This window comes from Nyctereutes procyonoides, unplaced genomic scaffold (genome assembly GCF_905146905.1).
Source record: "Nyctereutes procyonoides isolate TBG_1078 unplaced genomic scaffold, NYPRO_anot_genome, whole genome shotgun sequence".
Classification (NCBI taxonomy): domain Eukaryota; kingdom Metazoa; phylum Chordata; class Mammalia; order Carnivora; family Canidae; genus Nyctereutes; species Nyctereutes procyonoides.
In genome coordinates this window covers 6,102,165-6,127,725 of record NW_026575146.1, presented here as the reverse complement: position 1 = coordinate 6,127,725, position 25,561 = coordinate 6,102,165, and the positions used below count along the sequence as shown (strand labels likewise).

Sequence of the window (25,561 nt, the reverse complement as noted above, 5' to 3'; positions counted from 1 at the left end):
AACCGCTGTGCCACCCAGGGATCCCCAGAACAAATTAAATAACAAAGAAAGGTAACCATTTGCCACTTGATCAAGGTTCAGACTCTTACTTAAAGCTTGTGATTACCAAAATAGGGTTTTCTTTCATTCAGTACCAAGATTCTGATTCTTTCCTTTTATGAAACAGCCACACATAGTTGGCATGTGTTGTCCACTTGCTAGAAAGCCTGGGGCCTCCCTGACTCTGCAAGTCCCTTTTGATGCAGCTGTGAAATTTCACAGGAAGAGGGTTTCTGGACCAAAACTACTTGCTTGGTAGGTGAGAATCACCCTGCTTTTAGGCTCTACCTGTCAGAGAGATCAGAGTACACGCTAAGAGGCACGGTGTGGCATCTCCTTCCTTGCCTGTGTTAGGGAAGATGTGCAGCAGACACCTGGCATTGGGGGTTGAGGGTTCTGCTGAAGCCCCCCGACACCAAACCAACCAGTGCACATGGAGGTCAAGTCAGCTGCTTGGGATTGTATACACACAACCAGATGAATTAAGGCCTAACTCTAGTTTATTTTTTCGGCCAGCTTTTTGGTGTCATCCCATTATAAGAGTTTATGGACTTAAAAAAAATACATTTTTCTAAAGAAAAAAAAAAACACATCTTGATGGAAAAAGTTTGGCCACTTAGGAAGGCAGAGGGCGCTGTGAAGAACGGCAGGTACTTTTATTTCTGGCTCTCAACAGAATGGAAAAAAAATTAGACTTATTTATATTCATTTATTTAAATGGATAATGAATAAGTTAAGGAACACTTCATCTCAAACACAGATTGCTTTTATTTTAGCTAAGCTCATGTTTCAGTTCCATATATATTTTTGAATTTCCATCCATGTCAAACACCATTTTTTTTCTTTCTTCTTAAAAAAAAATTTTACAAGCACTTTTACGGCACTCAAGGAAAGTAGGCTGAAGGTTCATAATAATAATTTTCCTTTTAAAAAACATCCATCAGACCAAAATAAAATCATTTTAATTAACTCTTTCCTGAGTAACTGAAACCTTGGAATGTGCTGAAAGGTTATAATAAATAAGGCAGTCAAAGATCAACCAGCTTAAAATGTATTTTTTAAATTAAACTATGTAAAATGTACAATATATTTCATGAAGTACAAACTGCGTTGGGCTCGGGGCCAAAGAAATGTTGTCATGTGTGCCAATAAACTGATGAAGTGCCTGGACTTTTAGGACTTGGAGGCTATTTGTTGGGACAAAATAACAGTAAGGCCCCACAAGTGAATCTGTCAGCATCTTTTGTTGTGATGTTGTCACATCACTGCTGACAATAAATGCCTATAAACACCCAGGTAGAAGTGCTCGTGTGAACTTACACTAGGATGATGCATTTTTAAAATGACCAATGGTCCTGATATTCTGACACAAGCAGAGAACACTAAGCTGATTCAATTTTATTTTCAGAGAATGAGCTTGCACAGTATGTAAACGAATTATCATTCTTTATATGCGATTTCATAGAAATGACTCACAATGTACCAGGCCGTCGTTCTTGGTTTTGTTTTTAATATGACAGCTGTTCTCTGCATTGCTTTTTAAGGTATGCCTAATGCTAGGGCCCTGGTCTCTCTAAACAGGACAAAGGATATTTCCTCTTCTAAGAACATTTTTCTTAAGCACGTCTCTACCCCAGTTCTCTGAGGCAGAAAGGAGGCCCACCAGTGGCCAAATGCTGGACTTTGTGCCTCTGTGGTCTCAGCCTTCACTGGACTCCTGTGGGGTGGAGCCTTCTTAATACATCTCATGATAAAGTAGCTTTAGTGCACACTCGACAGGTTCCAAATGACTTGCTTTATATCTTGGCTACCATCCAATTTTAGTGAACGAAGAAAAAACTCTAGAGAGACTTGTTGGTTTCTGAAAAGTAGAAAATGTGTAGCTTGTGTAAAGTCAGTCTTATTTACTATTAAGTATTCCCAACTCACACTTTTCTAGTGCTCTTAAAGGGCTGGCTCGAGGGGAGAAAACATGAAGGAGACGAAATCTGTTGCAAGTATCCTGCCTACTGTCACCACCTGCACCCCTGCTTCTCAGTTGGCTGTAGGTGATCCACCCAGGAATATAGGTATATTCAGGGCTGGGGGATTAAAGATGAAAACCTTTTAGAATTCGAAGACTCACGGGATCATGAATTGGTGGCAGATGATGGGAGAGAAATGGGAAGAAGAGATATTTGGAGCAATGGAACTGCACAACGGCTGCGCAGACCACTCTGGGGGCGGATAGCTACTCATTGAGCTGGTCAGGTAGTCTCTTACCGGAAGCTCTTGCTTCTTCTCTTCTTGATGTCTTAGTAAGGGTTTTCAGGAAAGAGCTGCTTCCATAAGAAATGGGGCTGTCGTTTCACTGCTGCCTGAGTAGAACTCAGTACCCCTTTTTACCCAAACCAGGTGCCTCTCAAGGGATCCAAGGTGAAAGATGCTAGTTACCGTGGGACCCAACTGGGCTGGGGGTATGCCTAGATTATGCATTGTCTGTGGAGGGCTTAGAACTTCTGCCACAGGAGTCACATGCCAGAGCTAAACTGGATCCTGCGTTTCCAGTGAAAGCAATGCCAGGGAGAGAGAGGTTTCATACTGGGTGCAAAGAACACTACCAGACCTGGTGTTTCCAGAGCTGATCTGTCTTGCCTACACTCTTCCTTACACAGTAAACATTCTTTTCCCTGCAATGCTACTTTGATATCAGTCAGAATGGTGCTTGGGAAGGGAGTGTCTCAATGGAGCTTGCCATGCACCTTGACCTTCGAAAGTACTCAAGGCTCTGGATGGGTTGGGGGTACGGGACCAGCAGACTTGCTCTTTCGGAAAAATGTATGCTGCCCTCGGTGAAAGTGTCCCCTGAGACAGACCAGAGGCAGAATTCTACCCATGGGGGTGGAAACCACTCATCCAGGGGCATTCCCCCCTCTTGAGGTCCTTATCAGTCTTAGCTTCTCCTTAGATCCTTCTAGAGTGGAAGTGGATTCCCTGGTCTCTGAAGTGGTTTTGTATTTCTACCAAAATAGATGTCTGGATGTTACCTACCACTGAGGTAATATTTTTACAAGTCATTCTACAAATGATAAGTTACTGGGCTATGGGCTATATTTCTTCCCCTCCTCTCATTATACTAGAGGGAAAAGCTTTGTTATGATGAGATGCCCTGGGATGGTGCCATCTAGTGTACCTGGAAGGACCCAAGGAGCCAGGAAGACACAATGCAGTTCAACAAAATAAGACCCGCAAAACCGGGCATCTCCCAATGACCCCAACATGTGGGAATGTTTTGTTCTTTTTAATGCAGCTGAGCATTAATTTAGTTCCTTAATGATTTTTCTCCCCCCCAACCCCCACAAAAGAACTTTCTGGAAAAGGGAGACACAGCCAGTGGAGGCAACACAGTGCTGGCATCACCTCTTATAAATATCTTCTAGCCACTTCTCATCGTCTTGGTTCTCGTCATCGATCGGCTCCTCAGTTTCCAGTGGAGTTGGAATAAAGAACTGGGGTCTCAGGGGGGGCCTGCTGACATGGGACTTGAGTCCAAACTTGCGCTTCAGCAAGTGGAACTGCTCTTTGACGTAGTGGTAGAATTCATACTCATATCTCATTCGCTGGTAGAGAATCTGCACGGCCTCAGGGGAGGGGACAGTCTTCTTCACGGTCACAGTCATGTTTCCAAGTTTCCTATGCTCTGGAAAAGAACCGGGTTGCACATGAGCAGTCGTCTCTAATGCTTTTGCTCAAAAGGCATAAAGACAACGCCCCGCATTACATGCCTAAGACTGGCAGCTCCTAGAGAAAGAAACTGCAGAGCTCGCGAAGAATAGAAGGGAAAAGTGGGTTCCCAACAATATTTAGAAAGATTTCACCATTTTCTAGGAGTTAATAATCAACATTAGTTGACCAAACATAAATGATCCGGAGTTCTTTCCATGGGAGGTGAACTATGTAATTTGATCACAATTCAGTTATAAACAAATGACACATTCTTTTGAACAGCAAAATCTACCCAGTTTCCTTTTTTACTTCCTGTTACACTCATCAAGGGCTTTACTTTCAGGAGGATGCATAGGAAAGAGCTCTCACCACTTTCTAATCATCTTGTTTTTTTCTTTTAAAGTATTAATATGTACTATTGACAGTTTAATTTGGTATAAAATTTGCGCTTCATTATTTCAACAGGGCATCTTTATTTTTCAAGAAAAATAAAGGAAGAACTACTAGATTCCTTAAAATATGATGTTAACTGTTGTGAATTTTGAATGCTTTTAAAGTTGTGGTAAATTATAACTAAAATCTGCATAGTTTTATATTAACGACTACTACTAATAATGTTATACGTATTTTACATGTAATGCCTAACAAAAATGTTATATATGTATCATAAAATTTTAACCCTATTAAAGTGTACATTTCAGTGGCATTAATTACATTTATAATGTGGTGCAAACATCATCACTATTTCCAGAATTCTTTCATTGCTCCAAACAGAAACGAAACTGCACACCCATTAAACTCCTTCTAACCCTCCCCAGGTAACCTCTAATCTACTTTCTGTCTATGAATTTGCTTTCTTAGGTACCTCATATAAATGGACCATGTAGTATGTCTTTTGTGTCTGGCTTTTTTTCATGTAGCATACGCTTTTCACGTTTTCAAGGTTCATCCACACTGTATATTTATCAGTATTTCATTCCTTTTTTTGAATGAACAGTATTCCATTGTATGGAAATGCCACAATTTGTCTATCCATTTATCCATTTATGGAAACGAGAGGTTTCTACTTTTGGGCTATTGTGAACTTTTGTACATAAGTATTTGTTTGGGTCCCTGATGTAGTTCTTTTGGGCATCTAGAAGGAGTGGAATTGCAGGCTCATGGTAATTCTGTTTAAATATTTGAGGAACCACCAAACTATTCTCCTCAGTGATTGAACCACTTTACATGCCCACTGCAATGTATGAAGGTTCCAATTTCCCCAAATATTATTCTATAATTCTTATTTTAATGTTAAAAAATTACAGCCATCCCAGAAAAGTGTGAATTTGTACCCCGTTGTGGTTTTGACTTTTATTCTACTAATGACTGATGATGCAGAGCATCTTTTTATGTGCTTGTTGGCCATTTGTGTATCTTCTTTGAAGAAATGTCTAGTCAAATCCTTTCCATATTTTGGCATTGGATTGTTTAAATTTTCATTTTGGAAGTTATAGTTCTTTATATGTTCCAAATATTCTGCATATATATCAGATAAATGATTGGCAAATATTTTCTCCCAAATCATATGTTGCCTTTTCACTGTTGGTAGTTATCTTTGATGAACAAAAGTTTTTAATTTTAGTGAAGACCAATTTATCTATTTTTTTCTTAGATGGTGTTATGTTAAAGAAATCATTGCCAAACCCAAGATCATGAAAATTTACCATATTTTCTTTTATCATATATTTTAACTAAAACTTTTGTCATCAAATTGGAATAGGTATATTATTTACCAAACATAGCTCCAAATGGCTGCTTCTAAAATCAGATTCATCACCTGACAAAGGCATGTCATTTTTTAGACTTTTTGAAATACCTTCTGAAACCTCCATTAGCAATCCTAATTTCCAAGAAATTCTCAGAAGAAAAATGGCCTCATTGAAATAAAGGTATTGTTTTTCCAACTGAGTCTCTTGCAATCCACATGTGGGCATATGAGTTCTAGAATTTTTGTTAAAGAATTTGGCATAATCTCTTCTAAAACAGGTTTATGATAGAACATTCTATAACATTTATCTTCTCTGTATATATTAACTATAGCTAATCTGAGGTGAGACATGTTAACATGTCTATCCATTTGGGTTTTCAAAACACAGAGTTTAAAAAATTGGTATTAAGGGCAGACAAGGCACAAGAAGTTTAAGTTAAACACTGAAAGGCACAAGAAACATAATTCACTCATTTCTAGACTCCTACAATCCCTTCCTCTTGAAGCACTCTAAATTGTGTGGCATTTTGTTATTTCATACCATAAAAAAATACTAGGATTCTTGTGATTTTCAAATAAACTCTTTAGTTAACCTATTTGGTCCAACCTGGTCCAAAAAGAATGTAAAGAATTTTTCAAAAATACATATGCTACAATTAGCTAAATAGTTAGGAACAGGACAAAGGGAGAATGGGGGTTGGAAGTTTGGTATTAATGGTAACAGCTTTCACCGCATTTGGAAGGATCTCCCTAGAGCACTGCTCCTACTTCTTGCCCAAGTCCCTCTTTCAGGTGGGGTGGGCCAGGTACCAGGGCCAGAGGAGTTTCTCTGCATTTTGGGGAAGGGGTTGAGATGCCATCCCCTCTGGAAAGAGTGTGTCTGCCTGCTGAGACTTTACACCTTCCTGCAGAGGAGGTGAGGGCTTCCAACCATGCCTGTGACTTGGTGGGCAAGTCTGTCAAAGTCAGGATGGAATATGATCAGTCCACTTCTCACACATAGGCTGCATCTTCCCACCGAGCTCAAACTGGTAATAAAGTTGACATTTGGATCTCTGCCTCCAATGTCTATCTCTCAATTAGTTTAGAACCCAGAAAAAAAAAAAAAAGAACCCAGGCAGGGGGAAATGAGTAATATTTGTTAGTCTCTCAAACCCCAGCATCAAGTAACATAAAATGCACATTGTGAAGTCCTAAGCACTTGTGCAAGAGGTGGGTTGAGAGTGCAGCCCTAAACTTTCTAACAACAGAGAATTTAACATTGTGAGCTGCACTTCATTTTCACCAATCTTCACATCCATTCCTAGTTATAAAGCACAGAGTAATATCTTCATGGATTTTCATAAGAAAAACTGTCACAAAAATGGGCATCATTTTAATAACGCCCTTGGAGTATTTTCAGCCATGAGTTTCCTGGGTGAAAGAGAAAAATGGCACATCCCAGGTACTCAACTCAGGCTTGATCAGGGAATATACTCCAGAGTAGAGGCTCTTAACTCTCCTGAAAACCTGATTAAAGCTCATGCTCAGAAAGACAGGGAGCATATACGGGCTTCCAGAAGCCCATATATGAATATCTTAGGCAATTTCTTAAAAGAAATCAAGACTGCATTTCCTTTTACGATCTTTCATATATCTTATTTATTCTAGTAAGTATTAGTTCTGGTATGATTGATAAATAGTGGAGTTAGCTATTTTATGTGCTGGTCGGGTATATTATATAGTCATTCACACTGCAACAGCAAAAACAGAAGGCCTTGTTTTTACATTTTATGAAAAGGGAAGGGTTAACAGTGCCTGGAATTTAAACAGAAGGCCCTCCTACCCCATTTTGGAGGAAGACCCAAGGAAATAAGCATTGTGGAACCTACATCTTTGAAAAGAAGTGATTGGAGATCTGCTCTATTGCGGGGCCTCAAAGCTCTTTAAAGTTGAAACACAATTTTCCTAAAAATGATACATAGCAAGTGTAGTCACTGACCACAAAACCACCCAAGAGAAGCGTCCCCTGAATTGTTATCCTAGAACCAGGTAACCTCTTAGACTAGCCTTCAAGATAAACTGGAGAAGGTAAAATGTCAAGTTGCTGTAAAGGGCTATTAACATCAAGCCAGCAAAATTTTGGAAGATTTAAAAAAAATGATAGCATGATGGAGTTACACATTTCCTTCTTTGATTAGGATTAGGTAAGTGGGTCATTTGCTATAAAGCTACTCCTAGGTCATTGCAGCAAAACTCTTTTCCCTGCATGCTTTCCTCTAGAGCTGAGGATGGGTGATTTGGTGGGTGGGCAGAGCAGGTAACCGTCTGTCAAAAGTAACAGCGTGTCATTCAAGCACAAGTGAAAAGAACCAGGTATGTCCACATCATTAATTAGCTGATTTGGCATGGAGTGGTGATGGTCTCAGCTAGCTAAGCCTGATCTGTTGTGCTGTATTTTTATAGGAACAGCTACATCGAATGAGTGCTACAGTTGTCCTAGTTTCCTTCTAATTGCTCCCTTTCAACTCCCCATACCCAGACCTCTTTCTCGGCCTGACCTTTCAGTGTCAGTGCTCTCGGCTGCTGGTCTAGCCCTCCCCTCCTCCCTCTTACTCTCCAGTGGTGTCATCTAAACCCTCTACCCTTAGTTTTCATACCACTGTGGACACAAAATCAGAAGTTCATAGGAAATGATTACAGCTCCCCACCTCCTTTTGTTTCCCATGGAGCTGCCAAATTTAAAAGGAAGGTGATTGATACTGCCAGAGGATGGTGTCATGGTCAGAAATAAGTGTTTTGCTTTGTGAGAGGAGAAGCAAAGTTCAGACCCAACTAATACTAACATGAACACCTATCAGAGGTTTGGATTATGCCCATATGCATGTTGTTTTATTTAATATTTTCAATAAACCTATGAGGTATTCTGACCCTCAATTTTGCAGATGCAGGGGCGGGGGGGGGCAGTGCACAAAATCTGGGAGATTAAATGACTTACTCAGGGTCACACCACTAGTAAGTAAGCGACAGGGCTGGAATCTGAGACTGGACCTCCATTTGTGTTGAGGTTTCCACTAAGTACTGGGCCATAACCAGTGAAGCTTTCATGAGCCTGCAGAAAATTATCACCTTCACCTGGAAAGACTAGAGGGAAGTTTGTCTTGTATAGTTAGTAGAGAATTTTTAAAGTCACATTTCAAAGGCCTATGGTTATGTGTCTTGCTGTACAATAATGAGTGCTATGGAAAAGTCATTCCATTGCTAAGTGTCCCATATTTTTGTAAAATGCCAGACTTTCCCTCCAAACAAAACAAAGCTACGTGAACTGTGGAATCAGCCTCTCTCCAGATTGCCATAATAGCAGTTCTAGAGGAAGTTGTTAGGATTTTTTGGAGGCTGTTCTTATTTCAGCCACAAGACAATCATGCTTTAAAAAGCTATTCTTATTATTAGCATCCTTTGGGAAGTGAAGTAGCCCCTGTTAGGTGGGCATTTGCTGTGTAGAGCTTAACCAACAAGAAGTGAAGACCTACCCCACAAGCATTCTTTGAAACTAGCAGGAACTGAGAGATGACTTCAAGGGGCTCATGTCTCCAGTCCCCACTGGTGAACATTTCAGAAGGAGGAGACAAATTCAGGGCTCCTTTCATGGAAGCAGGCACAGCAAGGAAGCAGCCTCAGATCTGACTGGCAGGCTGTGTTATTTGGCCTGTGAGGTATTTTTTTTAGAAATTGACTAAGTTGTTGTAAGCCTTGGTCTATTTCACATGGAAATCTGGATCTCTGGCTTGTCTCAAAGTGAGGCAATATTCTTCTAGAGCTGAGTGTGGCTGCCCACCTCCCTCCCCGAGAGAGGCCAGTGCTCTCCATTTTTTCCAGACCCCAAATGCCAGTCCATTCTTTTATGTTACCTCCTTGGTTGCTATAAAAATTTGAGTTTTATGCTTCTGCCTTAAAGATTTGGAAATTCTGGCTTTCATGAACCTAGGAAGCAAGTCCTCTATGTCAAAATGAAGGCTTCAGGTAGTCCTCATTCCTGTGTCCAAGGTTGTCTCCCTTCTTTTTTCCTGCAGATATTTACTGAATATCTTATTGCTCCAGACATGGGAGTTATGAGCAGTGAATGAGACTTTATCATCATGAGCATCATCATCAACAGGCGTTTTTGAGAGCTTTCTCAGGGCAAAGAATGTGAGAATTCTAACATCCTTCCAAAAACCCCAATGAAGGAGGCTCTCTTATTATCACCATTTTATAGATGTGACATTGGAATTTAGAAACTTGCTCAAGTTCACACAACTGGTAAGTGGAGAAGCCAGAAGTTGGGTCTGGACAGTTAGTTTGGCTACTGAGCCCAGACTCTTGACCCCTCACGTTGTTTATGGCTGAATGGGCCTCAGGGTCTTAGAAGAGAATCCCTCCTCATGAGTCTGTTCATGATGGGAGCGAACAGGGCATTTCATTCTGGCTGCTTTGATGGTGTCAACATTTCCTTTCCTCGGTCAGAAATCGTGAAAAGACAAGCCTAATGTGCTTATCTCCACGATACTCTGCATGGAGCTGGGTCTCTCATAACCAGTATTTGACTATTTAATTATGAAGATCTGCTGTGTGTGCAAGTTTGAGAGTAGGGGGTAGATCTCTCTCTCTGTGTGTGTGTTTCAACCAAAAGATGGAAAACTTTTAGGAGGCCTCTGAGGCACTATGAAACTTCTAAAAAATTTTCCCCCCTAACATCCCCAGCATTGCATCTAGTTATTCTCCTAACAGAGCCTGTTATGCTGAGAAAGCCCAGGATAGAGGTGGCTCCCATCTATCTTTGTATTTCCACAGCTCAGCACCTAGGGAAACACAGCACCCTGTTCACATGCTCGCTGAGGGAGTGAAAGGAGCCAAGAGAAGGAAGGGGGTGTGGTCAGAACCACAGAAGGCTTGGCTGTGCCTGTGATGCAGACATAGCCAAGTGGGAACGAAGGCAATATTTGAATGTTCTTAATAGCAAATGCCCAAGAGGCCCATGATTGCTGGGTCCTTAGCAGGAAGCAGCCGACCCTCACATCTGGGATTTCTCACCTTCCACTGGGGTCTATAATTTCCAGTGTTTAGCTTTTTGGTCCAGTTGCCTTTTTGGAGTGATAGCGCTGGCCAAGTCATGTTTTTCTGCTCTTGTACTTTAATTAATCAAAATGTTTTGGCAAAGAGAAGCTGGGGTTTCAGGATGTTTTTTATTTTCCCCCCATTTTTCTTATTTACTTTTAGGGAGTGGCCAAAGACTCCCCTTAATTGTTTTCATAATTGCAGAAGATTTCCTCAAAGTAGGCATTGGTTTTTGAGCTGTGAAGTGATTAAAAGGGAAAACCAACCAATTAACCGACAAAAACCAACCTTTGACCTTTGTATTTCAATAGCAGAATAAAGATTCTTTTTCCTTATAGACATGTCCGAAGTCACCAGAGTCAGGACTATGTGAGGACAGACTACGCTAGGCTCCCAGACTCTGTAGGGTCTCTACTACCAGCAGTATAAAAAGGAACCCCATTCAGGGCCATAACGACTCCGTAGGGTCGTGGTCTACCACTTGTGGTAGTAGAGACCCTACGGAGTCGTTATGGCCCTGAATGGGGTTCCTTTTTATACTGCTGACCCTTGATAACATAAATATTTATAGCTGGTCATCCAATGTCAGTAGGGGAAAAAACCCAAGATGATACTGAAATCAGGAGATGGCTGAGTTGAGTCAGCTTTCCACATCATTAAAGCTTTATAGATAGTGGTATAAACAGCTCAAACCTTCCTCTACCTCACTGTCCCTCCACAGTTCATCAGAATAGCATGCCCTTCTTTGCATAGAGCTCTGTAGATTCATGTGTTTCCTCATGGCCTCTCATTGCCTCACACAGTCCTCAGGGCAGCTCATTTTACCTAAAGATCCCGAGCACTTGAGAGGTCACAAGACTTGCTGAAAGGTGTTTGACTAGGAAGTGACTGTCCTGAGACTAGAAAGTAGGCTTTCTGATTCCCAGCCCAGTGCCTTTTTGCTATATCACTGGCTGTTAATTTCCAATTGAGTGGAAATCTATAACCACCCACTTCTCCTTGCCTTGTGTGTATTCTGGCATTAAGGGGGTGGGTTGAAAAGAAGGGCTGGAGTGTTCTAAGTCTAAGCTTTGGTAAGTCTGGGAGGATCTGGTGAAAAACTTGCAAGCCAGCAGAAATGTTTACAGACTGAAAGTGACTGTATCTTTTTCATTTTTGGCTCCCCAGCACCCAGCCCCATGCCTGGTCCATAACGACTGTCAATAAAGGTTTGTTGATTTGAAAGCTGTATGTTAAATCCATCTGTAAAACTGGATTAACCCAAAGGGCAAATTTTGGTGTTGACTGTACATGTGTTGTTTTTGCTAAATTCTTTCCTTAGGTGAGGGTCCTTCATGAGCAAACTTTCCATTTCTAGAAATCAGAGCACTTTAGGATGGGCTGATACAAGGGTTTAGGATCACAGGGTGCTCTGGAGAGGTAGTGGTATTTGCTTTTCTTAGCCATTTTATTGGAGAACACTATATTATAGTGACAGATTGCTTACATACACTTGGCGAAGCTTAAGAAATACTGTGATAAGGGACATCTGCCACAAACGTAAATACCTATGTAGGAACATATAATATATACCACAACCTCATCGCTAATGAGTTTATGTTGGGTATTATTACTACAGCCACTAAGTAAAGAAACTCAAACATGGATAAAGCAACAAGGCATCTGTGTGACCTAATTTTGCTATATTAACACTGTTCGATTACTCAATTTGCCATCATTTTTGGTACTTTTTCAGTGCCACCTTTCCATTTGCAGAAGAAATATTTCACTTAGGACTTAGGAGTAAGACATTCATTCAGATCACATGCACTTGACCCAAGTTTCAAGGGCTTTGCTATGGATATAATTTGAACTGTGGCTCTTTGACCACTCTTGAATGCTCCCTGGAAGAAGAACTTCAGGCAGGATACAGGGAGTATCCCTGGAAAGCTGGTGTCTCAGGGAAGGGACTGCATAGGAAAAGTTCTATAGCCCCCTTAGATACACACCTACACTCAGCACCAATCGCATCCATCCACTCAGAACACATATGGGGTGAAGGTGCTAAGGCTCAGTTTCCCAACTCAATGCTCTTCCCAAGGCACTCCTAGGCAAATATTGGGAGTTTAACTTTTGAATGTGATGATAAATATCACTTACTAGTAGCCCATTTATATGCAAGACTGAGCAGTGACAAGCACAATGCCTCCAACATGGCTTCAAGCTGAGGCCATGAACGGATTTGGCTTTACTGCCTGAGATCTGGACATTTTTGCAAAAGCAGTGGCTCTTTCTACCTCTGCTGCATTGACATTATATTTGGACTGGTTCATAATTTTCAGAACTCTCAAAAGTCCCTCTAATATAAATAAAAAGGAAATCACAGACCTGCCCCATGAAGTCCCCCTTCCCACCTCTCTTCATCTGTCAAACAGGCATAATGGAAAAACGATGTAGCCCTGGCTCTAAGCCAAAGTAAACAATCTGGAAATACTGTGTAAACCCAGCTGCTGCACTGGAGGACAGAGGCCTCACTTTATGACCTTCAAGATGGTTAACCATATGCAAAATAACAAAACCTCACCGCGGGCTTGCAGTCTGTTCTGATGCTGAGCTGCTTTGGGCATTACTACACTTGATCTAAGGGAATGCACACTCCACACCGACCAAAGCCCCCTCTCCCCATCAATCCGGTCCTGTTTGAACCCGGTCCAGCAGAGATTACGTGCAAGAAAAGAATACAAGTAGAGTAACAACCAGAAGTGGGGCCAAATTTTACCACTGGAAAAAAAAAAAAAAGGCATCATCTAAAGATAGGTATCAAATTGTCAGCTTCGGGGAGTCGAGGGGTAATCAACCGAGAGGCCCTGCTGCTAGAATCAGCCCTCTGTCTAAAAAACTTCTGGTTTCCTCCTCTCAGATGACATCCAGAAATGTCCAGCACACAAGGGATGAGGTGTACTTTCTCAGGTGACAGGTATAATGAAAGCCACGGTCAGGTGCAGCTTGCTGGGGTATTGGTGAGTGTGGGGACAGTGTGGTGGGTCCATCCCAGGGCTACTCCTGCAGAGCCTCCCATCAAGCTGGCTGCTCCCGAAACCGTGTGAACATGATGTTTGTCACAGATAGAGTAAACTCATTTCCTGAATTATATAGGGAGGCCACACATTTCAAACACAAGCGGCTCCTTCACAGCTGCCTCCACCGGAAATGAATGTGTGTCACTGCGGCGTGCAGCGATGTGCTGGGCTGAAAGAGCCAGCGTTTGATTTGCCATGTGGATGATCGATGGCATGCTAAGACCAGCTTCTTGGAGGTATGGCAATTAGAGGAGAAAAGAACAAAAAGCACTTCATGGCTGATTGGGTGCTTGGGGTTGGTCAAGTAAACAGAGGGTAGGGTTGTTTTTTTTTTTTTTTCAATCTTCTTTTTAGATCTGGAAATATAATTAATTGAAAAATAAATTGAGCTCACTTGGAATTTCAAGAGAACCTTTTTTTCCATGCAGCCAAGGGAAAGTTACATGACTATTTTTTTAAAAATGCCTGTAAGTGCTAGGCTCCTTTGATGAAAGAGAATGAAGCCTTTTTTTAATGCTTCCAATTTGCTCTGAATTTTGAAAGCAGGAGCACAACAAAGGGAACCAGGAAGAAAAAGTAATTGCCCCCTGTTGGGTGAGTCACAAGGGCTCCCAAAAGCCAGGGCACTGGTCCCCTTTGGGAAAGAATGGCAAGCAGCCCTGCGAGAAGGCACGTTTTTACAGGAACCCTGCATGGTCGGGTTCTAACCTCATCAAATCTTGAGGTGAGGGGCTTCCTGATTATTTGCCCAGGTGCTCCAACCCCACACTACTTATCCTCAGGATCTGTCAGAATTGCTGGGGGTGGGGGCCGGAAGTGGTAGTGGTCATTTTCTTACCCAGCTTCCCTTGGCTCATTCAAATCTGCCTCAAGCACCTACTAGGCACCAAGCATGATTCCAGGGAACAAGAGAACTGCTAGATGCTAGAAACACAGGCCCTCTCCTCCAAGAGGAAGAGTGAACAATAAAGAGAGAAACAAATGTAGAGTCCTTCCGACGGCTCTCCAGACAATCTGAAAAACCCATCCTTAAGAGGAGGGAGGAAAAGGAGGGATCAGATCTAAAAGGGGTGGGCATTGAGGGCTACCTTTGTGACCTTCTGTTGGGCTGGGTGACACCTGGCTGGACAAACAATGTGTAATGAATCCCCTGAGCAGCCTGACACCTGGAGAGATGGGGCCCCTGGAACCTGCATTCTTTATTGGTAACCCCAGGTGATTTGGTTGCAGGAACTGTCCAACCACGCTCAGGTCCTAAAGTTTGGAATTCACCATGTCAGAACTGGAAGAGGTGTCAGAATGTATCTCTTCCGGCTCAGACGCATCATGTGTTGTTGAGTAATCAGCTGGAGGCTGCCTCAGTGCCCCTTGGGGTCTGCTGGCTCCAGCTCCCCACTCTCCTTGCTGCCCTGGTTCACTGGGCAGAAGACAATTTACTCCCATTTCTTTTCTCCCCAACTTTGACATTATGACCCAAATGGTCAAAAAGCTAACCTATTCCTTTGAAAGTGTATACAACCCTACTTATACATACATGATTTCACCAACATAGCATTTGGCCATTAAAAACAGTGGCTTGGGCAAAGGAATGGCAGTAACAGAGGGCTTATTTTCACAGCAACACTTGAACCGAGATACTTGAAAATATCTACTTAAAAACACCTTATTGGAAGACTTACTATGGCATTATTAATAAAATGTATTTCTTCATCGCAAATACATTTTTTTGAAATTATTGAGAAATACATTTTTATTACTTTTCAGACTTTTGTTACTTTGTTTGGAATCATGTTATGGTGAGTGATGAGGACCTCCTGATCAAATGGACTTACTTGAACAAAGAACATTAAGAGAAACACTAGCCCAGTAGTTCTGTCCAGATTTCTTTGGCATCTGACAATCCCATAAGCTCTGCTTTTACCTTGTATGCAAGATTCTTCTTCTTTCTATCCCTCACAGTCTGTATGGTGTTAGTAGGTCTTACACACACACACACACACACACACACACACACACACACACACTTCCTTTGACAGGGAAAAGGCCCTCTCTTGGAATCACTCTGCATTATCCAAATCTAGTCCTGATGATGTTGAAGCCAACTGCTGACACCATAGTCACCCTGGGCACTCCAAAGATGGCAAAATGCCCACAGGAGAGCTCTTTGTCTCATTTTAAGATGTTGTTCCATTATTTTTCCTCTCCTGTGTTTCATTTAGGCCAAGCTACCTATCTGGTTATGTATAGGGCTATCATAAAGTTCTTGGAGACTTTATAAGCTTTTAGCTTTAAATCTCAATTCTTAGGCAACTTGAAATTTAAAACTTCATTTTCTTTCTGGTTATGATGTACATAAATATATACATACCATATAGACACATATACTTACCTATATGTACACAGACACAACTGCAAATATTAGAGGGTAAATTCTTTGGGAAAAGATTAAAAAGATAACATGGCTTTAAATCAAGCCACATTTATTACTATAATAATATATTTCTTTTAGTTTTTTTCCTATTTATGTGTGTGAAGTGTAAAATAGATCTTTGCTATACTGTTTATTGAGTTTTATATTCTTTTAAACATTAACTGATCATAAGCATTTGTCTATAGCATTAATTACACCAAGTCATATTTTGCAGGTCATATAACCAGTCTGCTACTGTTAGATAATTGAGTTTTTTTTTTTTTAGTTTCTATGACTCTAAATAATATGAGATAAACAACCTTGCTCATAAGTGATCATGTGCCTTTTTGCTATCTCCCTAACATAAATGGGAGCTTTAGATAGGAGGTGGTGAACTTTCTTCTTATAGCTTGATAAGGGTTTCGATTCTGACAGCTTTAAGAAGACATGTTTTACTTTCTTTTGTCAGAGATCCTGAAATTCATGTAATGCAATTTTTCTAAACTTCAAGACATTTTCTTTGATGTTACCTGACATTAATCTAATTGTAACCTAACTTACTAAGTCTTAAAACACAAAGGGCTTTTTGAAGATCCTGCAACTACTGCATGTGAGAATACAAAGTACTATAGCACTTAATATGGGAATATAGTTGCTTGTAAAGCATTTAATGTGCAAGAAATTCTTGGTAAATTATACCATATGATGTCTATAATGATAGTGATTAAATTGTTGCTCATTCTTGGGATTCTATGACCTGAGAACTCACACAGGGCTCCCACAGAACTTAGTTTTTTTCCTTTGCATTGTTCATTCTAGATACATTTTCATTAATGGAATATAATCTATTTCCTTGTTGTTGTTTTGACATTGTATTTATCATAATGATCAGCTTTGATGAATAAACCCAAGGTGAGTCCTAATCACCAGCAACCTGGATGTTTTCTCTGGAATGTTAAACATGGTAAGATTTTGATAAACCCTTGGAGGGCTTTGAATGATGTAGCTGTTCATGGAGGCTGAACATGTAGATAAGTGAGATATTTAACCTCTTGCCCAGGCATTAAGAAGTCAGGTTACTAAGAGGTGCTACTCAAAATAACCATTCCCAAGTCAGGAAAGTGTGAAATGAAGTTCCAAGGATGCTGTCAATTCCACTGGGAAAGTTTGCAATGCTACTTTGAAATCAAGTTTATGTTATCTGGGCAATCTATAGCACACTGGTAGGGCCAGGTCTTGGGAAGATGTAAATGAACAGTCCTTTTCTTCCCCTTGCTTATCAGATTTTCAACTGTATGTTCTATAAGACAGGGCATATATCTAAAGTTGGTCCAAATGGCTTTTGCTTGGAGCAAAACCCTAAGAAAGAAAAAGAAGGTGAAACCTCACCTGTCCATTTTTATGGGTGGTCCATTAGTTCAATTAAGGAAAGTATAACATTGATAGGCTCATACCAGTAGATACCAAGACCATCTGAGGGGAAAATGCTTGGGTGCCATGGCTACTGCTTTAAAGAACAGTGGCAAATGCTTGATATAAACATTTAAATACTGTAAAAATGTTCCAGACATATTAACATTTACAAATGTAATACGGCAAGAACAACAAATTTTTTTCACAATGTTTTTGAAAGATTTGGTTGTGGTATAAACTCACGTATCTGACTGGAACTTGCTCATAAAAGGTGGCAGGCAATAGAGGTTGCAAGTTTCAAAAAAAAAAAAAGAAGTTGCAAGTTTCTAAGAAGATATTTAAATAATTAATTGCCTTTGGGTAGCAGTTGTTCTTAGAAAGAGATGGTAGGGGAAGGGTGTTTTTACTAATTAGAAGAGAAATATAAACTTTCTGGTGAGAAAAAGCTCTTTCTTCTGATACATGAAAGACAAAAAGGGAGGAACATTGGGGTAGGTGTTAAATCAATAGCAGCTATACATGAAGACAGTCGGGGGTGACATATTGTGTTGAACTTCTACAGCCAATGGCTGAGAGAAACTGCAAAAATCTGTGATGTTGGATGGAAGGGAGAGGACAACTGCCAGGGAACTTCTGATGCCACATGAACCTGACATTGTGTAGCTGTGCACCGGCCTTCCTCTTAGATAAGATGGGAGTGTGACGGGGGTGGGAGGGTGGTCCTAAAAAGAAACAACCTACCAGTGATAGAAAAGAAAGGCCAGGCTGGGGATTAGAAGCAGCCAAGAAAGAGGTGCTAATGTTTTTGAAAAAAGAGGCTCATGGGTATCATGAGGTTCCGTCAGGATTGGAACACTTTAGAAATGGTGTTAAAGACAGGTGGGGGAGGGGGCAGGAGAACAGGATTGTTTGAATGACATTCAAGACATTCTTTAAAAATTTGTTCAAAGGATGGAAAATCAAAGATGTTTGAAGGAGAAAAATCAACAAACGGAAAAGCTGTAACCCATTACATTTTAGTTTTATTGGGCCATGAAATGAAGTTTCATGATGTTCTAAAAACAACAACCTAACTGTGTAAAATTGAATAAGTGAATTGGCATTAAATCCATACCGTGTTTTCTTCTCATTTTGATATAATAATAGAAACTGGTTCGTTAGGTCACAGTCTTCTTCTTCAAATCATACAGAGTTAAGGAAATATTTGAAAACTTTCGAATTGCTCCTACATTCAAAACCATACGTAGACAGGCTGGTTGATTTATGACTTTCCATTAACCTTTACTCTCTAATGGCTTTTACCAAATGATTTATTTACTCGGTCTATGCTGAGGTAACCTCCTGGCCGGACTGTCTGCAATTCTTACAGCTCAGAGGCTGAGGGACCAAGTTCCCTCACTAACACATCTCTTGAATTTCTGTGTGGCCTGTGGGTTCTCGTACAGAGGAATTAGGAGGCATGGTTCAGTTTTAAAATATTCCTCCTTCCCCGCCAATTCTCTTTGGAAAAATGAAAAAAAAAAAAAACCCAATAACAATTTCTGACCCATTGGATAACGCATATGAAATAATAATAATATGAAATAATGTTATTTCAAGTCTTGGCTAGCTCCATGGCTCCACTTCACCCTTCTCTTACGTTATTGGCCAACTTCCTTTCTTAGATTACAAAATGAATGTACTAAATGCCACCTAAAACAGCAGGTTTAAAAAATTAGACCTGAATGAAATTATTAGCTTTCCCATTAAGTATTGGTGTCCCCTCTGATTCCAGAATGTACGATGTACATGGTATCTGGAATTGCAAGAGATTATAAAGACCGTGCTAGGGTTTACATGACCTTCTTGAGTGGCTCAAGGAGGTAATGCGGTTGACTATCAAAGGTTGTGGAACATGCTAATAAGAATTAATGTGTCCCCCTTGAAAACTTTTACATCATTTCTACCAAAAAAAAAAAAGATTAAATTCTAATTTAATGCTATTTAACTCAATCGTCACTTCTTGGGTTTTACTAGTGACAATAAAATGAAGAATTGGACGCTAGTGAAAACACTTTCTCTCTTCTGGGGAGATTTAATCCCACCTTCCTTTTCTGAATGTTACAAAATCTTCTGGAGCATAAGAACTTGTCTTCCCCTCCTTCTATTTTTATCCCGCAAAGTCCAAAGCAGTAGAGGCTGGGAAGCTGCTGGGCATAGTGGGGATGGGGTGAGACTAGGACAGAGAATCACTTCTGCTCTCAAATGTTGCTAGAGCCCTGGGAACAGGTGATGGATCATGAGAGGCAAGTCACCATTCCCTCTCGCAAGTACATGGCAGTGATCACCGCCAGGCTTAGGCTGACTGTCCCTGCACTTGTTTTCTGGACACCATGGCTGACTGTCCAAAATTGACATAGACGTAAGCCCCAATTCTTGCACTTTTTCACTCACAGCATGCCTTGCAGCAAAAGTACAGCAATGATTCCCAAACACTTTTAGACATCATGCCCTCTATGCGTTTCCAGAGGTGTTTAGATCCAATTCTTTGGTAAGTTAATGGTTGTAACTAAGCACATAACTCTTTCTACATACTTAGAATGTTTTTGAAGAAATTAGTTTCCAGTTCCATATAACTTCGTCCATTAGTGCATTTCCTCATTGAATAGACATATGAGTGACTATTTTCTCCTACATACCATTAATACGTTGACATACATATACTGTCAAACGCTGAAATCAGTTGACTTCCAAGCTTCTACTTTATAGCAGCAGATAATGAATGTGTCATTTCCATAACTGTCATGGAAAACCCCCACACATGACCTTGGGTCTACAGACACAAAGGTCAGCAGAGCAAATAGAATGCTAGAATTTTAGGAGAAAAAAAAATCTGCCCTTGAACATTAGCATAGGATATTTTCAAGCTTACTGATACAGCCTTTAATCATAGCTCAATGGTATTCATAAGTAACAAATATGAAATATTGTGAAAATACTTGAAAGCCAGTAATTCTTTTGAACAAACTGAGAAGACTTAATATTAAATTGATTTCACTACCTGGTGATCATATTTATTTCTGCTAGATTATATATTTTAATAAACAATTTTAAAAATGTTACTGAATGTCAACTCACTATAATTTTAACAGCAAATATATTACAGAATATTTTGCTATTTAAATAATTAAAATAACAGTGATAGGATCCTAAAATAAATTTTAAGAGGTGCTCATTAATCACCTTTTTGTTCTATATGATAAATCATATACTCTTAGAATTTTTAAGACTCCAACAAACATTTGCAGCAATTAGACTGGAAAGGATTCCCATTTTTGTTTTGCTGTTTTAGAAAAATAAGTGGTTTTCCTTGGATTGTTTGTTTTCTTAAATTCCATTCCCTGATTCATTAAATCCTTATGAAAGCCAAAGTTGTTGACATGGCTGAAACAAATGGCTTTACTGTTAACCAGATTGAGTCTTTGCAAGCACTTTATTAAAGCAGTCAATTTTAGTAATTTTAACTCAAGTTAAACTTCAATTTTAATTCAAGTCTTTCTCCCAGAAAAAATGAAACAAAGTAACATATCTAGAATATCAATGAACATGTCTCCACGGAGTTTCTAAGGTTTCTGAACGTTGGCTTCTTAAGAATTTAGCAAAATAAAATTTGCTAGAATAGGGCAGCCCGGGTGGCTCAGCGGTTTAGCGCTGCCTTCAGCTGAGGGCGTGATCCTGGAGACCTGAGATCAAGTCCCATGTCAGGCTCCCTGCATGGAGCCTGCTTCTCCCTCTGCCTGTGTCTCTGCTTCTCTCTCTCTCTCTCTGTCTCTCATGAGTAAATAAATAAAATCTTTAAAAAATTATAAAAAAAATTGCTAGAATAGTAGGTTTTATTAACTACTCCATTTCAGATCTTCATGTGTTTGGTTTTTGGTCCTTACCTGGAGAGGCAGTAGAATGGTTAAGAGCAAGAGATATTAAAAACCCAGGCCTGAGTTTGAGGGCTGGCTCTGCCAATGACCAGTTTAGTGGTCTAGGAACATTAAGATCCATTCTAACTTGTCAGTTTCTTTATTTGTGAAACAGTTATAACAACAGTATCTGTCTCCTAAGGCTGTTATTGTGATTAAATAAAATGATACATCTAAAAGGCTTAAAAAATATCTAGGACACAATAAACTCCTACTGAGTGTTACCAACGACAACAATTTCTATCATTATTATCACTTTCTCAAACCCTGCTCTCTTGGCACATCAATATTCTGCAACTCAAATGGAAAAATGCTTATCTTCTTAATTGAAACAAAAGAATGTAAGTTTAAATTTAATTGAAACAGTAGATAAATTATACTTCCTGCAGCTACAGACATCAAGAAGTCAAGGAGCTTTGCTGATCATTTGGTGAAAGTAAAGATTCACATCCTGTGCAGTATTCATGCACATTTGTTGATAGACTTTCCCCACCTACATGTCACTAACTTTACAAATTCCTCAAAGTGCATCTTGCTTACTAATAGCACCCAATCCAGAATTGATTATATAATGTTTTAAATGTCAAAAATATATTTAGGATGTTTCATGTATTTCTCTCTCCCCCCAACACTCCATTTGGGTAGGACTATTTTCAGTCTCTTTTTTCTTCTGTGGTGTTTTATCTGGGCTGGGCAAGTATAAGCTTTCAAAAAATAATTCATGACACTTAAAAAAAAAGCAAAAAAAGGTGAAGTCTTGTAAGAAACTTTCCCCAACCCATTACTATCATAGATGGGCAATTTAGAGAAGTACGATGAGGTGGCAGAGATAGAAATGACAAAGCGTGACCCTGAGAGATCAGGAGTGCTGCCATCCAATTCTCTGCCCTGTTCCTGGGGTTATGTAATTTGGCCCAAACCAACTCAGACTCACTTTCTTCTGGCATGCCATGCTATGTAACGAAATGTGAAATGCACAAAGGATCAATTTCAGATTGTGTCAAAAGACCCAACAGTACCCAGGAACTGGTGTGAGGAAAATCAGATCCATTCCCTGGTCTTTCCCTCTTCTGTGTTGGCTTTCCTATTTCTTCTAGCATACTAACTACTACTTGGTGAAGTCCCCTGGGTATATAGAGGGTCCTGCCTGACTTTCTAGATCTTTTGCAGCCAGCCGAATCCCCCACAAAAGAGTGTGGCTGAAGGTGGGAATACGGCTGGGGAAGATCTCTGGCTCAAGGTGGGATCCATATTCTGCTACAGAGACTCTGGTCTGTGTCGGGCGGTGGCCCTCACTTTCACACTCACCCTCCAACACCAGCACCTGTCCCTGGGCTGCCTTCCTGATCTGTCTCCACACCGCAGCCACCTGCTGTGCCCAGGCTTTGGGTTGCTTGCACCTTCTGGCCCAGCTGCCACCTGGGCTCTGGCTCCTTAACTAGTCTTGGCATGTGGGCTTTTACAAACACTCTAAACAAGGTGGGAAAGAATTAGTAACAGATAGTCAAATAGTCACACTATAATCCATCAAATGGGAGAAAAGGCCTATCAATTCACCACCACGTTCCATTTTCATACATCTCCTGACTCTCAACATTTTTGTACAATTAATCATTCCTTTTATAAAAAACAATCAGGATCAATGTATATCAACCAGGGGTGTGACAGTAATGGTTAATACATTGCCAAGAAAAAGCTTGTAGCTTTTATTTTTGGGACTTGATTTCGAAGAAGTTTTAAAAATACATTTTATTGAACAATATTAGCAAAGTCTAAACTGTAGTCCTGAATAATGCTGTTGTCTACCTCTCAAAAAGGATCCTCATCAGTCAAGAGGGAAAATAAAGAGGCAAATGTCGTTTTTACATTTCCTGAGAATCATGCTATGGAATGTGGGGAGGTTGCACAGAATTTGGAACGTCCACACTTACCGAACTTAATAAACTAATGACCTCAAGATACCATGCAGGAAGAGTTTATTGGGTGCCATCTGTACTGCTCAACTAAAAACAAAGAAGGGTTGCGTATTAAATCTCAGTCCCTATACATGGAAAGAGCTGCAGAGTTAAAACAGTTAATCTTAATACTATCACAACTTGAGGGGAGGAAGGCATGTCAGCTACTGCAGAGTTACCTCCATTTGTTTCCAGATTCAGGATAGTCATGCTGCAATAAAAAAAAAGCCCCCTTCTTCATGCACTTCAACCATCTTAAATATCTGCATGGTTGTCTGCAGGGGTCAAGGATTCAGGCATAGGAAGCCAATTCTTATGATGTGGTGTTTATACCATGGTTCATATGGTGAGATAAAAATTTCAGGACTATTAAAGAGTTAAATGCCAGAGATGGGATGTTAGTATTTCAGGACTGGAAACCCTCACATCATTTCACAGCTCTAATATACACCCAGTAAGGGCTGTGTGAGTGTGCGTGCGTGCCTGCCTACATGGGTGTGTAACTAAGGGATTGTTGGCTAGAATTTGGAAGGCAATTTGATAGAATCCGAAGGAGAGTTGCTGATAAGATGTTAGAAGTCTTTAGGGAGAGGCTGGTGAAGTGACAGAAAGCTAGACCTTAGATTCCATCTGCCTGAATCTATGCTGCCCCCTAGAGAAGCATGTTCTTTACTTGCCCCTGGCTACTGTGTGTGCAGAGAAGCATGGGGAAGAGGACAGAAGTTCTGTGAGATGCTGCTATGCTTTGGTGCTCTAGAGAGTGTCGCTCCTGCTTCCTCCTTCACATGTCAGGCATATCTGACCATGCAATTATTTTCCTAAAATTCATAATCCTTTTCCAAAATTAAAGATGCTTTTAGATAATAGCTGGAAAAGAAATAAAATCACTGGTAATCCCACTGCCCAGAGATACAGCTAATGACTATGAACACTTTGAGATATATTTTTTTAAGATTTTATTTATTTATTCATGAGAGACACAGAGAGAGAGAGAGAGAGAGGCAGAGACACAGGCAGAGGAGAAGCAGGCTCCATGCAGGGAGCCTGATGTGGGACTCAATCCCGGGACTGCAGGATCACACCCTGAGCCGAAGGCGGACGCTCAACTGCTGAGCCACCCAGGCATCCCGCTTTGAGATATTTCTATTTCATTTTATTTCTGTGCTTATAGAGCTTTTCTAGTAAAATGATTAGTATCCCACTTTATTACTACTTGTTATACATTTCCCCCTACTTCATGTCCCGTCTATTTTGAGCAATCGTCTATGTCATTAAATGTTCTTAAAGACATGATTTTAATAGTTCAGCCATGTGATAGCCTTCAGTTGATTGTACCCAAATGTATTTAGTCATTCTCCTATTTTTAAAGTCCATTTTTGATTTGCATTTGTAAACTATACTGTGAAGAATATCCTTAGGATAGTCTGTATGCATTCATCTGCTCTTCTTTTTTTAGAATTAGAATGAATGGATCAAAGGATGTGAACATTTTTCCCTAGCAAGAAATCAAGGAATGACTTAGATTTAATAAACACAACTGTTTATAACATAAAATTTAGTGTTTTGATAGCTATCTATACATGCAAAACCACTGGCACAGTCAAGATACAGAACATTTCTACCAGTCCGTTGGCCATGATGTTCTCTAGGCTCTTCATATATATTATCGTTATATGCATTACTCTTTACCCCAGGTTATACCAGTTTGCCTCCCTAATGGGAAGTCTCCTGAGAGGCCATTTTTCTGCACATTCTGCACTCTCCCCACCACCAAGGACTCTCATACTGCTTAGTGATTGTCCATTTAACAGACAATAATAGTTTAATAGGAAATTAGGTCTCATTGTAATGTGCATTTTCTAGATTATTAGTGAGTGTGGGTTTATTTTTTAATATATTTTCTCATTGGCTATTTGTGTTTCTTTTTCACCATTCTTTTCTGTTGGTGTTTTGCTTTCAGATTTATAAAAATTCTTTTTATATTGATAAAGTATCAACCATATATCTTATATTGTCACAAGTGTTTTTGTTCATTTAAATGTTTCAGACATGTTTATTTTGAAGTTTTAGTTAAGAATATTCATTTTGTATTCCTTTTTTATGCATGTAGTCCCTTCTTTTCCATGGTTTTGTTTTCCATGGTTTCAGTTACTCAGGCTAACCAAGGTCCAGAAGCAGATGATCCTCCTGACATATCATCA

At 40.1% G+C, this 25,561-nt stretch overlaps 1 protein-coding gene across 1 annotated transcript in view; it reads right to left on the bottom strand.

Moving 5' to 3' along the window:
* Window positions 1–789: 789 nt before the first annotated feature.
* The window catches only part of UST (uronyl 2-sulfotransferase), a 294,242-nt gene continuing 269,470 nt past the window's right edge, over window positions 790–25,561 (bottom strand). The window contains exon 8 of the mRNA XM_055311642.1: window positions 790–3,718. Within this exon, the coding sequence (XP_055167617.1) occupies window positions 3,435–3,718 (284 nt within the window). The 3' untranslated portion in view covers window positions 790–3,434. The remainder of the gene's footprint in view (window positions 3,719–25,561) is intronic.